A 13076-nucleotide genomic window follows, 5' to 3' on the forward strand; every position below is an offset into this window, starting at 1 on the left:
GTGCGTAAGTTAATGCAAATCTACTTGGTGGGCTAGGATACTTGAACAGGTATACATAACTTACACTGTAAATGTGCATCATTGACTGATTAACAAAATTTCACTAATTACCCTAACACGCATATTGTAATACATGAATTGAAGCCAGTTATTTCACAAGGTACATCCACTTGGAATGCATTTTGAAACTGGCGCCAGTTTTGAGATTTGAGATAAGTGCAGTCAAACTTGCCGCAAAAATGCACGGTTGTTCCACTTACTTTGAAAAAAAAATATCCTTTGAGGCTCTACTGAATCCTACTGAAGCTCTTAAGTTACTAGAACACCAATGCATTTTGTCACAAACTTTGGGAACGCATATCTTGAAACTGGCGGCATCCTCAGAATTTGTACCAAGTGCGTGAAATGTTACCGGCTACAAGTAATGAATCGTAATATGTGGCATAATGTAATTAGCTTCAAACTTCATTAGCAAAAATGTTTTTAAATAGTAAAATATTCACTTTTATTCTTTGTAGAAATAATGTCTGCCCCTGAGAGTTATTTAGCTCAAGAAGTAGAATTCTGCTATACACCTCACAGATGATTTTGACAGATTTCAGCTATTAAACCACCCCCTGTACTGACTTAGCATATAGTACAACTTAGTGCATTAGTAACATTTAGTGCATTAGCTCTTAGTGCATGGCTAAGCATCTTACGCAGCTTCAACCTCACAGATGGTCTTCCATGGAAGAAGTCACGCCGTCACATGGCCAGGCATTCGCAAATGTCTTCCTGGGATGCTTATCGAGAGCATGTCATGCAAGATGTCCACTGCCAAACAAGTGAGCATTCAAACTGTATGTTAATTGAGGAGCGGTTAGTATAGCAGAATTTTAATGGCTTGATTGCTTTCTTGATCTGTACATATAGGCAGACTACTTTCAACTCCAAGAAAACCAAATGAACAGTATTTTTTTCAGATTAACTTTTGTGTCTCTGAATAGCGTTCGAAGGCATCTTTGTTTGAAGTTTTCAGAAGGCTCTGAAACTTCTTTAATGACGCCCCATTGCACCTATGCACAATGGAGACAAAGCAGTGTTTCATCAAAGCTCCTATGGAGTTAACTGAAATGAGTATGACCTGCATGGCCAACAGGTGAAGAACGTGACATGTGGTGCGGCATCCTCAACCAACTGCACGCCAGACACCAGCACCAGCTTTCAGCAGTCCGTACGCTCACGGTAGGTTTTATGTTGTGCACAAGAATCAGCACAACTAAATTTCCATGCAGGATGTTGTGTTTTGGTACATCATTGTTATTCCAACTATAGCCAAAGGTGCTGCATGTACTAAATTCTAGTATGCCTTAGATTGTAAACTGCAACTGGAATTTTTAATCTATAATAGCTTGTCCCGTACAGTAAGAGTTTTCTTCATACTTGAAGCTAACGCACGTGTCATTTTCTTGTAAATTTTCACATAAGAAAGTGTGCATAGAATTGCATAAATATTGTATGTATGCTGTCCCATGCACATGACAGAGTTGTACTGGTGACAGTTGCAGGCACACTGGCAAGAGATAAGTGCCGTCTTTGAGAGAGGAATGAAAATAATGACAGCTGCATTAAGTGCCAGTTTGTGGTGCAATCATTTTGCAAGGAAAAGAAAAAGGAACACACTTTCCGATTGGAAAAGTGGGAGGTGAATTCGTTATGTGAGTAAATACAGTTGAAACTCGATTTAACAAAGTGATGACCACATTCGAGTTATTTTGTTAAATTGGGAAGCTCGTAAAATCGAGAAAGGGATGGTTTGGTCCCAAAGAGTGCTGGCCAGGATGCCATGTTTGGTGGCCACGTTACATTTCTTGCATTCACTTGTGACAGCGTGAATTATGTCTGCCCTTTCTTCGAGCAGAATGGTTGCTTGCTGGGCTGTTGGTTCATTGCAACTTGAGGAACATATGAAACACGAGGAAGGGACGATGATAGAGACTGAGTGACAAGAGCGACGTTCACTTCCAACTGTTTATACTACTGTCGATGCTATGCATATGTATACATACGAAGCGCCAGCAGGAAAGGAAAAGAAAGGGGAGAAAGGAATAGAACAACGGTCAGCATGAGTGGCACAAGGTGATATCACCAAGCTCCTAATCACCAACCATCTGAAAACCATAGCTCTTTTTTGGTCAATGTCAGTGGTAGCATGCTTACACACCCCTCTCCTGCACGAGCAATCTTGACCGCTTCGATATCTCTCTGATGCACTGATCCTTGTGTCTAGAAACAATCCCGCTTTGTTCGAACTCAGGCATGCATGGCTTGTTACGATGACACGGAGACTTATCACATTTATGGCAGTGTAAACTTAACTGGCCCTGATTACCGTCCCTTAGATTCTTGTTGTTTGTGCATCTGCCTGTCTGTCCAATGTGCTTGTGTCCGCAAGACGACATGCGATAAACACCCTCGTCGCAAGACACAAAATGTTTTTGGTGTTAAATCTGGCACAATTTTTTTTTCTTTGCTGTTGCATGGGTTTGTTTTCTTGCACAGGAATGAAAGTTTTAACACAGCCAAAAACACAACATCAATGCCTACGCATTTTCCAATCTTTTTCAGGTTGTGGGAAGCCTGGTGGATGTATGGTATAATGACTATTTTCTTGCCCACAATTGAACCTGCCACATTTTGCTTCTCAGATTACCACACTGTTTTCATTTTTCGCAACAGGCCCTCGGCCACGGAGACCACAAGAGGTTCTGGGTATCCCGCGTCAGACAGCAGTCTAATTTGAAGTGTGAGGCTTTCTGAAGCATATATTCACAAGATTTTGTGAGGGCATTAGTAAAGCAGTACTCAATAATGCTATGTTTCATGAGCTTGAAGTGAGCAGATACAGCGGGTAATAAAGCTTTTTTTGCTCTTGGTTCATAACCCCAACATACGTGATCATTAAAAAAGTTTAGTCCCAGCTCTAAAAACTTAATCGAATTTTTCTCAGGCAGTTCATGCGTCAAAATTAAAGGTGTTAAGTTTCGCTTGAAAATGTCAAGCAGCGCTCTTTTCACTTGGTCTCTATCACCGTCCCTTCCTCATGTTTCATGCTGTTACGTTCTTCGAGGTTGAGCACTTTCCTTTTTCTTTCTTGGGAGGCTCCATGTCCAGGCGATGCAGGCTAGGCAGACGGTCACATGAAGCTATGACAGGCTGTCGATATGCAAAAACGCGAAGAACAAATGCAGTGATTGTGCCAGCAGGCCAACAAAGAAAGTTGCGAGGGGACGGTCAGTGCCATCTGTTGCATAACCCATGAAATAACGAAAGCAACCACCACCGCTCCTAGTGCCATCTGGTATGTAAGAGCACTATCGACTGCAGAGTCCGTTGTTCTGTGAATGGCGGTGGTGTCCAGTCTCGCCAAAATAACGCTAGAGCTGTGACTAGGGCACCTGGATGTTTTGACGCGATAGCATTGGAGCACACATTCAAAGAAAAACCCATTTGTGTAAAAAAATTAGAAAGAAATCACCGCTTTTATTACTAATTTATTTCAGCAAAAAAATTATATCAGATTTGGTGGCCAATTTAGTTTCGTTAATTCGGGTTGATGACAACACTAAACCCTGTGGGTATCTGCTGGGGAATGGAAATTTCTTCGTTAGATTGGGAACGTTGTAAAATTGGGTTTCATTAGATTGAGCTTAAACTGTACAGTGTGTAGGTCTACCTTTTTATAAAGTTTAGTGGAAGTGACGGTGAAATAAAGTTGTTTTGAAAATTTTGAAATAGGAAGGCTCTGACGGTGGTAAGCAGTGTATCAGAGTGAGAAATGCAAAATGCATGCATGTTGATGACAAAGTAATAAAGCATTTGATGCTTACGACTATTTTTAGATGTACCAATAGTGTTTTTTTTTTGTATGTGTGTGCATAAAATATTTTTGTGAAAATTTAGTGTTGCAGACAACTGCAGTCATAGCATCTAGACATAATGACTAGGAATAACATCATGTGCAATATGAGTGAAAAGAAAAAAAAAAACAGACACCGAAGCACGCAGTCACATTCAAAAACTTTCATTAAAAGTTATCTTGACTGAACAGTACCTACTGACAACAGCATGTATGCACATATGCCAAAACATAAATACTATAATGACAAAATCTGGCAATGGAGACAAGAGAAGGCTGCTATTTTTGCACTTACACTCCAAGTGAACACTAAATGAATGTCTAAATGAATGCCTAAAAATAGCTGCTGTGCACCAAGTGACATCGCCAGGCACATAGCCAACATACACCAAGTTGAGGATCACTCGTGAAATCGGCCGCTGACCACGTGCTCAAATTTCATCACTAGCAATTGGTACAGTTATGTCATGCTGAAACACGCTAGGTCATAACAGTTGGGCTAAAGTGAAAAGTAGGAAAAGGAAGCAGCAAATAACGCAAGTAAACTATGGGAAAGTGGTTACTGAGACAGTTGGCCAAATTTGCATGCACATAGCACTTCAATTTCTCACAGCTGTTGCTGTGCTGAAGAACTGATTTACAAGTTTGTTGGGGTCAATTCTGATAAAATGCAGTCCTAATAAGATGCATTTCCTTTGAATTCAAGCCTCCACCTACATCCCTTAAAATAATTCTGGCACAGAGTATAAATCTACACTTGTTTACAACTTTTCAACAGAGCTGTATTGTACACCAGTTGGTGTATCATTAGAATTCACGGCCACGAGGAAGATGGGTACGCAAATCAAAGCATTCGTCCCGTATGATTGTTTGACATAACTATACATCTATTTTCATTGGTCTGTCTGTGTTCTGGTTACCCATCTTCTTGCTGAAATGTGCAGGCTGAAAGAATATCGACAACTGAATGTTGTAGCTATCTCTCGCTTTCTGCCACTGGCCAGACACTCTATCCCATGAAAATAGATGAGATGATGTTGGTTTACATTATGCTGTTCAGCATTAAAATGTCACTTGATAAGAATACCAAGGCAGCCAGGATACAAAGAGCAGCCTAATGGCAACCGAAAAGCACGAACATCCAAAACGAGTAAGACATTAAGATCAACAGATACAACAGGTAGCAGTGCCTGTGCAACTGGTCAGCCCAAACAACGGGAAACAAGTCAGTCACAGAGTCTTTTCATGCACGATTTGCAGCTCCTCCGGCAGCTGCTGCAGCCTTGTTGGGAAGGTATGGTGCTTGGTGACCGGGCGTGCTGGAGTGGGGCTCAGCTGGCAGCTGCCTTCCCGTCTGCCGGCTCCTCGCCACGCAACATTGCCCTGCTCCTGGCTCGCCAGCCTCCGCCGCATTAGGCTTCATCTAAACTTTAAAAGGTGCAAACACAATTTTTTAATTCCATAAAAAAAAAAGTTGCGAGTACTATTTACGCCACGCTACAAATCACAGAACGAAAAGGACTGTTATGCAATAACTTTTGTACAGTCAATGACTGAATAGACGGACAGCCTCATGGCATCGCCATTAGCCCCAAGACTTAATGTATAATGATTGAAATTTTGGACACATTACAGTGCATCGCACAATAATTTGCACTCTGACTGCACGAATGTGTGCTAATATGGCCACTGAGTCAAGCAGAAAAAGTGATATTTTCCTTTTGAGATTTCGCTGACATCGACGGCGGGGTTCTGCCAAACTGAAACTAGATAAGTCTAGTTGATCTAGTAGTCGCCGTTGACAATTTGGTGTACACGTTTACTGTTTTTTACGTCTATCTGAAGCGACAGCATAACAATGATCGAGATACAGGCCTTGATTTTGTAGTGATTTTGCAGCTCTTCATGGCCAGCTAGCTGATCCCATTGAGAATGCATGCGGACCATTGCTCTGACCATTGACGAAGCATGAAAAGGGTGAAAAGAAATAGCATAAAAGGCACTGCCAGAAAATCACGGCTATGAAATGTCTAGGCTAAGGGCAAGCGTCTGTGCCCGCAGCGAGCGTTGATAAACTTGGGCCATATTTTTTAACAATTATTTTGAAAGATAGTTTCATTTTTTGCTATATTTTGTGCGACTAGCACCCGATACGTTGATGAGTGGCAATGTTTCAGCAAGGTAATAAGATATTGTGCTTGGCACTGTTCCAAGAATGCGAACACTATAGAAACCAATGCAATTTGCACTATAAACATGCGAAATCGAACGTATATACGAAAGTGACAGCTTTTTTGACCACTTCTGGAATACAATCACTTATTTTTGGGCAAATATGGTATTTCGGACTCCCCATAATTTGGACGTTTTGGTGGCCCTCGATGTGTCCGAATTATTGCTTGGTGACTGTATACTGCGACGTGCAAGTCAACTAAGCATATAAGATGAACCCCCCCCCCCCCCCAAAATTAGGCCTCATGAACAAGTGGAAACAAATGGCAAGGGGAGAAGGAGGAAAGCTTCCAAGACATAAGCTACTACAAATTTTTTTCATCGTGTTGCTACTTGCTAGCGCTCACTAACTTTGCTGTCACTTCCAATGACAATGCAACTGTCATCATTGTAGAATATCACTGTCTTCTCGGAAGCTAGCCAGCACGGGCATCACCAGAATTACGCACTTTGAGAACGCCGCCGGACCAATGTTGACAAGAAACCTTCATAGTGCATGTCACCTTTCACATGTCCAAGTTTTCTAAAGCACCAAAGCCTTTCTCTACTGTGAGGCTGTTCTTCTTGCTTCAGAGAACAATACTACTACATACATTTAAGTGACATAGAGCCTGTTGCAGAATTTTCGGTGCTAAGCATGCCTGGCATTTTCACATGATCACAGACACAGCAAGCAAGTAATTTCATGGACAGTATATTGCCCTTACAATTTTAGCTAGAAGATTGGCAAGAAATTGACATCAGAGACCGCTTTGTGCCAAAGCCGATGCCGAAGCTCAAGCCATGGCTCATCCCACACGTGTACCAACACTTGTGCAACAGACAGATTGAAATACAGTCGAACCTCGATATAACGAAGTTGAACTAGCAGGGAAAAATTTCTTTAAATAGTGAATTTTGTTAACTTGAGGTTTTCCGGTTTCAGCATTAAAAAAACAAGCAAGCTCGCACTCGGTCGTGCAAGGTTTGAAACAGCGAAACTGGTCGATTAGGCCCATGGCGTTAACTGACCGAGCGCCGCCGAGCACACGCTTTTATATCCTTTTCAAGGTCAAGAGCATGTGCATTCGGCGCGGCGGTGAAACCGGCTGCACATAGTGTCTTCGTCAGTGGCCATCGATGGAGTTTTGTGATACACGATCCATTTTACACCGAGCTGGAACAGCTTCGCGGTTAAATCAACTTCACAAATTCATGGGCATTCCTGGTGGATAGGATCTTGTTGGTACGCACTTATAAATGAATCGCAAGAACATCAGTCCATAACAGCGTTATTATGAGTGCCAGTGTGTGTGGTGCAGATTGCGCCGAGACCAGTACATCAACCTGCCTCATAGTGTCCGAGATTGGCGTGTGTTGCATTGTGCAGTGTCGCACATTTTGGATGCCATTGGTGACTGTGCTTAGTGCCCGCAGCTGATGCCCACAAATTAAAAACAAAAGTCTAAGAAGGTGCGGATATCTGTCCCGAGTACAAAGAAAAAACAAGAAGAAAGAGAAAGTCAGTTTCGCGAGAAAGGTAGAGCATTGATGGTGATGGCAAAGAGACAACTACACGAAGTAAGGTTTGTAGTTTTATCGGTGTCACGCGCGCTCAGGCAAACATTACCAGATCTGACTCGATGACCACCAAGTCACTGTTGCAACGCGAGTTAACGCATTCGCAACGTGAATCAGAAACTTGAGACATGCAAAACCTAACATGCATCAAGGCACCAAACGTCTCAGCCCATCCGTTGCACTTGCCGTGATGAGATTACTTCCAAGATAAGGAACGTGGCCAGCGCTTGGACGCATGCAAGGAGGAGAAGGCAGATAGGCGCCATGTGTGAAATTCACAAGTGATGAAGCTATAGAACATGTGGGAATTAAGGAAGTGATCCCTTGTTCCATTTCTGCATATTTCAGGTGCAAATAGAGCCAGCTCCTTCATAAGCAGAGTGACATTGATTTCTTTGGAGCCATTTATGGTGTCCATGGTGCTAGAATGAAAGGCACGACAACGTCTATGTTAGTTTCACGGCAACTTGACACATGCTGTTTGTGGTTCGCAGACTACGGCTGATGGTGGTCTTGCTGGCATATGGCGAGATCTCCCTGTGGCACAGCAATGTGGCCATTCAGCAACAGAAGAGTGGTTGCGGCTACACTCTGGCATTGCTGGCAGCCTCACTACACTGATCACTCAACCACTGATATCGTTACTAGGGCTTTTCCAGTTCACTTCGAATATGTACCTGACAGCATTTGAGAACGAACCGCCGACGCTTCCATGCCACAATGTTTTGTTGCAGTTGTTGCTGCTTTACCTTCTCCTAATAATTTCAACAATAATAATAATTTCACATAAAGAAGAAAACATGCCAATATTTGCAATGACACCCGCTGCGGTGCACTGTCAGTAGCCATGCACTGCAGCTGAACTTGACTTGTATCCGAACTCTCGTTGGTGCTAAACGTTTGACCGTGGGTATTGCTTTTAATAAAATGAACATTGCGCATCACTTTGCTCTAGGAGGACATCATTTTGCCTGGAATAGAAGCTGCATAGCCAAAAAAGCTAGTGTTTGTGTCGCTTGATGCAGCAACACACTGGTGGAGCATCGATGCAGTGTTTCTGTAGTAATGACAAAGTGCTTACTGTTTATATTGGTTGTGTGACTGTATGATTAGCAATGTCATTTGCTGCCTTAATGTCATAACGATGTCATACACTGTAAACCCAGCAGGCATTTACACCATCTGGCACTAAAATTACTCTCAGCACTCTTGAAAAAAAAAAAAAAAAACTACGGCTGTATACATTCTTGTAGTAGAAGCATCTTCACGGTCATTCCCATTTTTGCTTTCAATAAAATCAAATGCACAAGAATATTTTGTTCGAGAAGCTTTACAAATAAAAGCTGAAACGGCATGCGAGTGTGCCTGCCTGAAAGCAAATTTGTCACCGCTCATGTTCATAGTTTGAACGAAAAATAATAGAATGATAGGGCTATATTACGGCTTCTTTAGTTCTGGCAATTAACCAAGCAGGAATAACAATGGCACCCAAGCTTTTTTTCACGACTTTTGAACGTTCCCCATAGCTGGCCATTTTCTTGTTAGTAGGACTAAACTATGAGCACGATGTCCGCAAGGAGGCACTGAGTGTCAGTTCAATATAGTGTCCTTGTATGCGCTCCCATATAAGGGAGCAGAGCTGCACGTACCTTGTCCTTCTGCCGCTCGCGCTGCTACTTGCTGAGCACCATCACGTGGTCTCAAATGACGTCAAATGTTCCACCCACTGCAGAGAAGCCAACTTCACGGGCGCGACGCCGTCTTTTGGTTACCTTCAATGCCATCAACATTGCAATCCGCTGCTTCCTTAACATGCGTGACATGACATGCATGACCTAGCATACATGACATGTCATTCATGTCATGACAAGTGACAACAACATGCATGGCACGAACACCATGCATGCATCACATGCACTGTCTGATCACATCACACTGACACATCATACATGACATGCATGATGTGTCACGACATGAACATGAGTGATATGTATGACATGTGTGCATGGCATGACATGCATGAAAAAATTTGTACAGGCTCAGTAAGTTTTTTTTAGCTGCACATGGCCCGGACATACCGTATTTACTCACATAATGATCACACTTTTTGTCAAGAAAATCGATGCAAATTGAGCAGTGCGATCAGTGCACAAGTTAAATTTCACACAAAAACAAATTTTTTTCATCCCGCGTTGGCTGCGGGATGACAACAGATCAGCAAATAGGCGGCTGCCGCTGTATGCAGTGCGGTACACCAAAACAAAAATGGCGGCCGGCGGAGCAAGCCGAACGCGATCTTTTTTTCTTCTCATGAGTACATTACGTGCATTGATACAGTTTCTTCTGTATCACTAATGAATAATATCATTAATACCGGCAAGTTTACGGCAATAACATAGCCATGTCCACTTTGAAGGGACATAAACAGATGGGCGCGCTTAGCTGCCAGTGACATAGAAACACATGGCCGGTATGCTGCAGAAACTGCGGCATCTGTCTTCACTACTGCCCTAATACTGCAACGTTTCTGCTAAGGGTGGGCGAATATCCTAGCTGTGTTACAAGCACTGGCATATGAATAGGGTGCACTCCTAACATGTCAGTGTAAACGTGGCTACTATCGTTGCCGCTTGCGATTTGTTGCGTGCCCACGAGTGCAGATGAGAAGACTCGAAAGGCACCTTTTTTGTTGTTGTTGACCACAACCTTTATAAAGCCTTCACATAATAAAGGCAAGTTTGGTAGTACCTCTTTTTGTCATGAAAGTGCGGAAAGTGATGAAAGTAATGAAATGGGGCATCTACTTAAGAATGTTTAGTGCTTGCAGACTGCTTAGTTTGTCTTGAAGAGTCGTTCGCATAGCATTCGACAGATGGTAAGCGCGATCATTATTCGCTAGACTTGGCACACGACATATCACTGCGGCAAGTTTGGGGTGCGATCATTACACGGGAAATAAGAAAAATCTAATTTTGATGACAAAATTTAGGGGTGCGATCATTGAGTGCGATCATTATGCTAGTAAATACGGTATACCCCTTCATATCTTTTTTACCCTCGAAAACTACACTGAACGATGTCACCGTAATACCCTAGGCAGTTAGAAGCAAGTTAGAAATTCCTTTTTGCGTGGACCATAAACTTAAACAGCAAGCGTGCTGACTGTGCGACTGTCTGTTCCCAGCGGCACCCACCTTGTGGTAAAATGTGAAAATTGTTGGCCCATACGACAGAGATGCAGGGTGTATTGACGTCTCATCTCCAACGAAGTGCATGCTACAAGTTCTTGGGCATGTCGTTGGCTTCCATTCAGTTTCGTTATGGCTGTATTGCAATTAAGCAAGTTGTGAGCATGTTCCAGGGGCACATGCATGCAGGTGCTACAATGTCAACAAAAACTCATTTCACACAGTGCACACCGCATATCCACTGCTTTCACTAATCACGGAAGCATGGTCGCAACGAGAAATGGAAAAAATTTGTTCCCGGTGGACAGTCAAAATATTGTTTCAGCATCCATCAACGTGCGAGACATTTCGAAGCTGCGACTTAAGCACGTGCACTCGTTCATTATGTGTTAACTGCAGCAACGTTCATGACAGATGCCTTCCCTTCCAAGTTTGGCTCCTGTGTGCCCAAAATATGCACGATTCTGCTCCCTTTGAAAGTATATACAAGGACACTACTTTGAAACTCCAGAACTGGTTCCCCAGATGGTAATTTACATCAAGACATTTTGCAACATGATTTTATGTTGAGTTGTAAACCTTTCAGAGGGTGCAACAAGAGCATCATAGGGTGCATCATGTCAGTGGACAGCAAGAAAAATTGTGAGATATTATAATTAGTTGTCATGACAAACACAGTATGCAAAGAAACCAAACACACAAAATGTACTTAAGCTGAAATGCAGTGAGACATCTACAGTGAAATAAGACTTTGCTGAACACCTAGTAGCCATGCGACACCAGTCTTTTGGAAACAGGTGAAAAATCTTGAAGGGACCCTGAAACGATTTTGACGATTTTGTACAAACATACCGAGTTGTTAGAGTAGGGCCTTCTGATCATTAATTGAGTCATCTAAGTGCTTCGTGTAAAGCGCGTAATTTATTATAAGGTTTTAAAAATGTACATTGCTGCCGATCGCAGCACACTGTTCGGCGAAATTTTCAGCCACCCCTACCCAGAATAACTAACGTAAATCACCCAATTGATGTCAGTAGGGTGAGCTATCCAATTGGCTGCCCAGGGCGCATCATAGATAATTTTTCCACCTTTATGGTGAACAAATGACGTTCGTAATAGTTGGAAGGTTAGTTAATTTGTTTCTATAAAAAGAAAGTAACAGAAAGAGAATGTACAAGAACAATTTCTCACTACACTTAAGCACTTCCGGCACAAAGCAAACGTCATCTGCTTGTGTTACAATATGCTCCATTTTGACGAGAGCTCCACGGTGAGAGTCGGTCTCAGTCTTTTCGCGAGCACTATGATCCGACTTTGTTGCGTTGTGGAATGCAAACGTAGCGGCTGGCAATATGTCAAGCTGCGACATCATGTCCCTCTGCAAGGCAGCAGATGAGCGGACTGGCTCCAGCGCATCGGGCTGCCGCTATCCAATCGGCGCCAGAATTTGCACGTTTGAGGCCGTAACTTTACAGAGAAAGAATACTAACGCATTGGCGTTTCGCGAGTCCGGTGTTAGGTTAAACGCAAACGCAAGGGGACAGGGCCTGGCTGTTCGATCGTGTCGTTTCACGGGATGAGCAGAAGTGCAAATGCGAATGGTCTGCACGGTGCAGCCACCTAGTGGCACAGAGCTCAACCATACACAGTAGCAGTAACGAAATGTGTTCTTCTTTGCTGCTGGTGTAAATTTTTCACTGGAGTGTAATCGTTTAACACATTGTTTTTGTAAACGTTTAAAATATTTTACACTTGGTTAGAGCAATATTAGCACTTTGTTTGGCTGGTTAAACTCTGTGCCAACAGGCGGCTGGACCGTGCAGACCGATCAGACTGCTCACATACGTCTACACTAAAGTTCCTTCATCAGCTTGAGTTTATGCCTCCAGCCATCCGTCGAAACACCCAGCTCACCTGCGGTTACCGGTATACCAGACACGTTCAGCACTGCGACAGAATGCACACAACGCACGCTGCTTCGATAGCTCTCGCTTGGGGTCGTCTGCCAAGCAGCTGGCGGAGAGTTCGGAGAGGCTTCATGCGCTCGCTCCTAGAGAATCAGAAGTCGACGACACGACGTGCCATCATGACACAGAACCAGTGAAGGCAGAGCTTAGCCCCGATCACTCGACGAACAAGTTGAGGAGAAAATACATGACTATGGAGGAGGGTAACTTGTAATCGTCCGCAGCTCT

The 13076-nt window shown here is 43.1% G+C and overlaps 2 protein-coding genes across 9 annotated transcripts in view; one reads left to right on the top strand and one right to left on the bottom strand.

Annotated features, from left to right (window-relative positions):
• Positions 1 to 2917, top strand: part of LOC135902444 (methyltransferase-like protein 25B) — a 37265-nt gene extending 34348 nt beyond the window's left edge. For 2 of the 5 annotated variants that reach the window (XM_065432513.1, XM_065432516.2), the window contains exons 8-9: positions 720 to 827; positions 1142 to 2917. In XM_065432513.1, the coding sequence (XP_065288585.1) occupies positions 720 to 827; positions 1142 to 1317 (284 nt within the window). In that variant the 3' untranslated portion in view covers positions 1318 to 2917. The remainder of the gene's footprint in view (positions 1 to 719; positions 828 to 1141) is intronic. The other 3 variants (XM_065432517.1, XM_065432514.1, XM_065432518.1) reach the window with 3 other exon arrangements.
• Positions 2918 to 5185: 2268 nt separating this feature from the next.
• Positions 5186 to 13076, bottom strand: part of LOC135902445 (chromatin target of PRMT1 protein-like) — a 76480-nt gene continuing 68589 nt past the window's right edge. For 3 of the 4 annotated variants that reach the window (XM_065432523.2, XM_065432520.2, XM_065432522.2), the window contains exon 7: positions 5189 to 5329. The gene's annotated coding sequence lies outside the window, so the exon portion shown is untranslated. Of the gene's footprint in view, positions 5330 to 13076 lie in introns of all 4 variants that reach the window. The other variant, XM_065432521.2, reaches the window with a different exon arrangement.

The sequence above is a fragment of the Dermacentor albipictus genome, chromosome 4 (genome assembly GCF_038994185.2).
Source record: "Dermacentor albipictus isolate Rhodes 1998 colony chromosome 4, USDA_Dalb.pri_finalv2, whole genome shotgun sequence".
NCBI lineage: Eukaryota > Metazoa > Arthropoda > Arachnida > Ixodida > Ixodidae > Dermacentor > Dermacentor albipictus.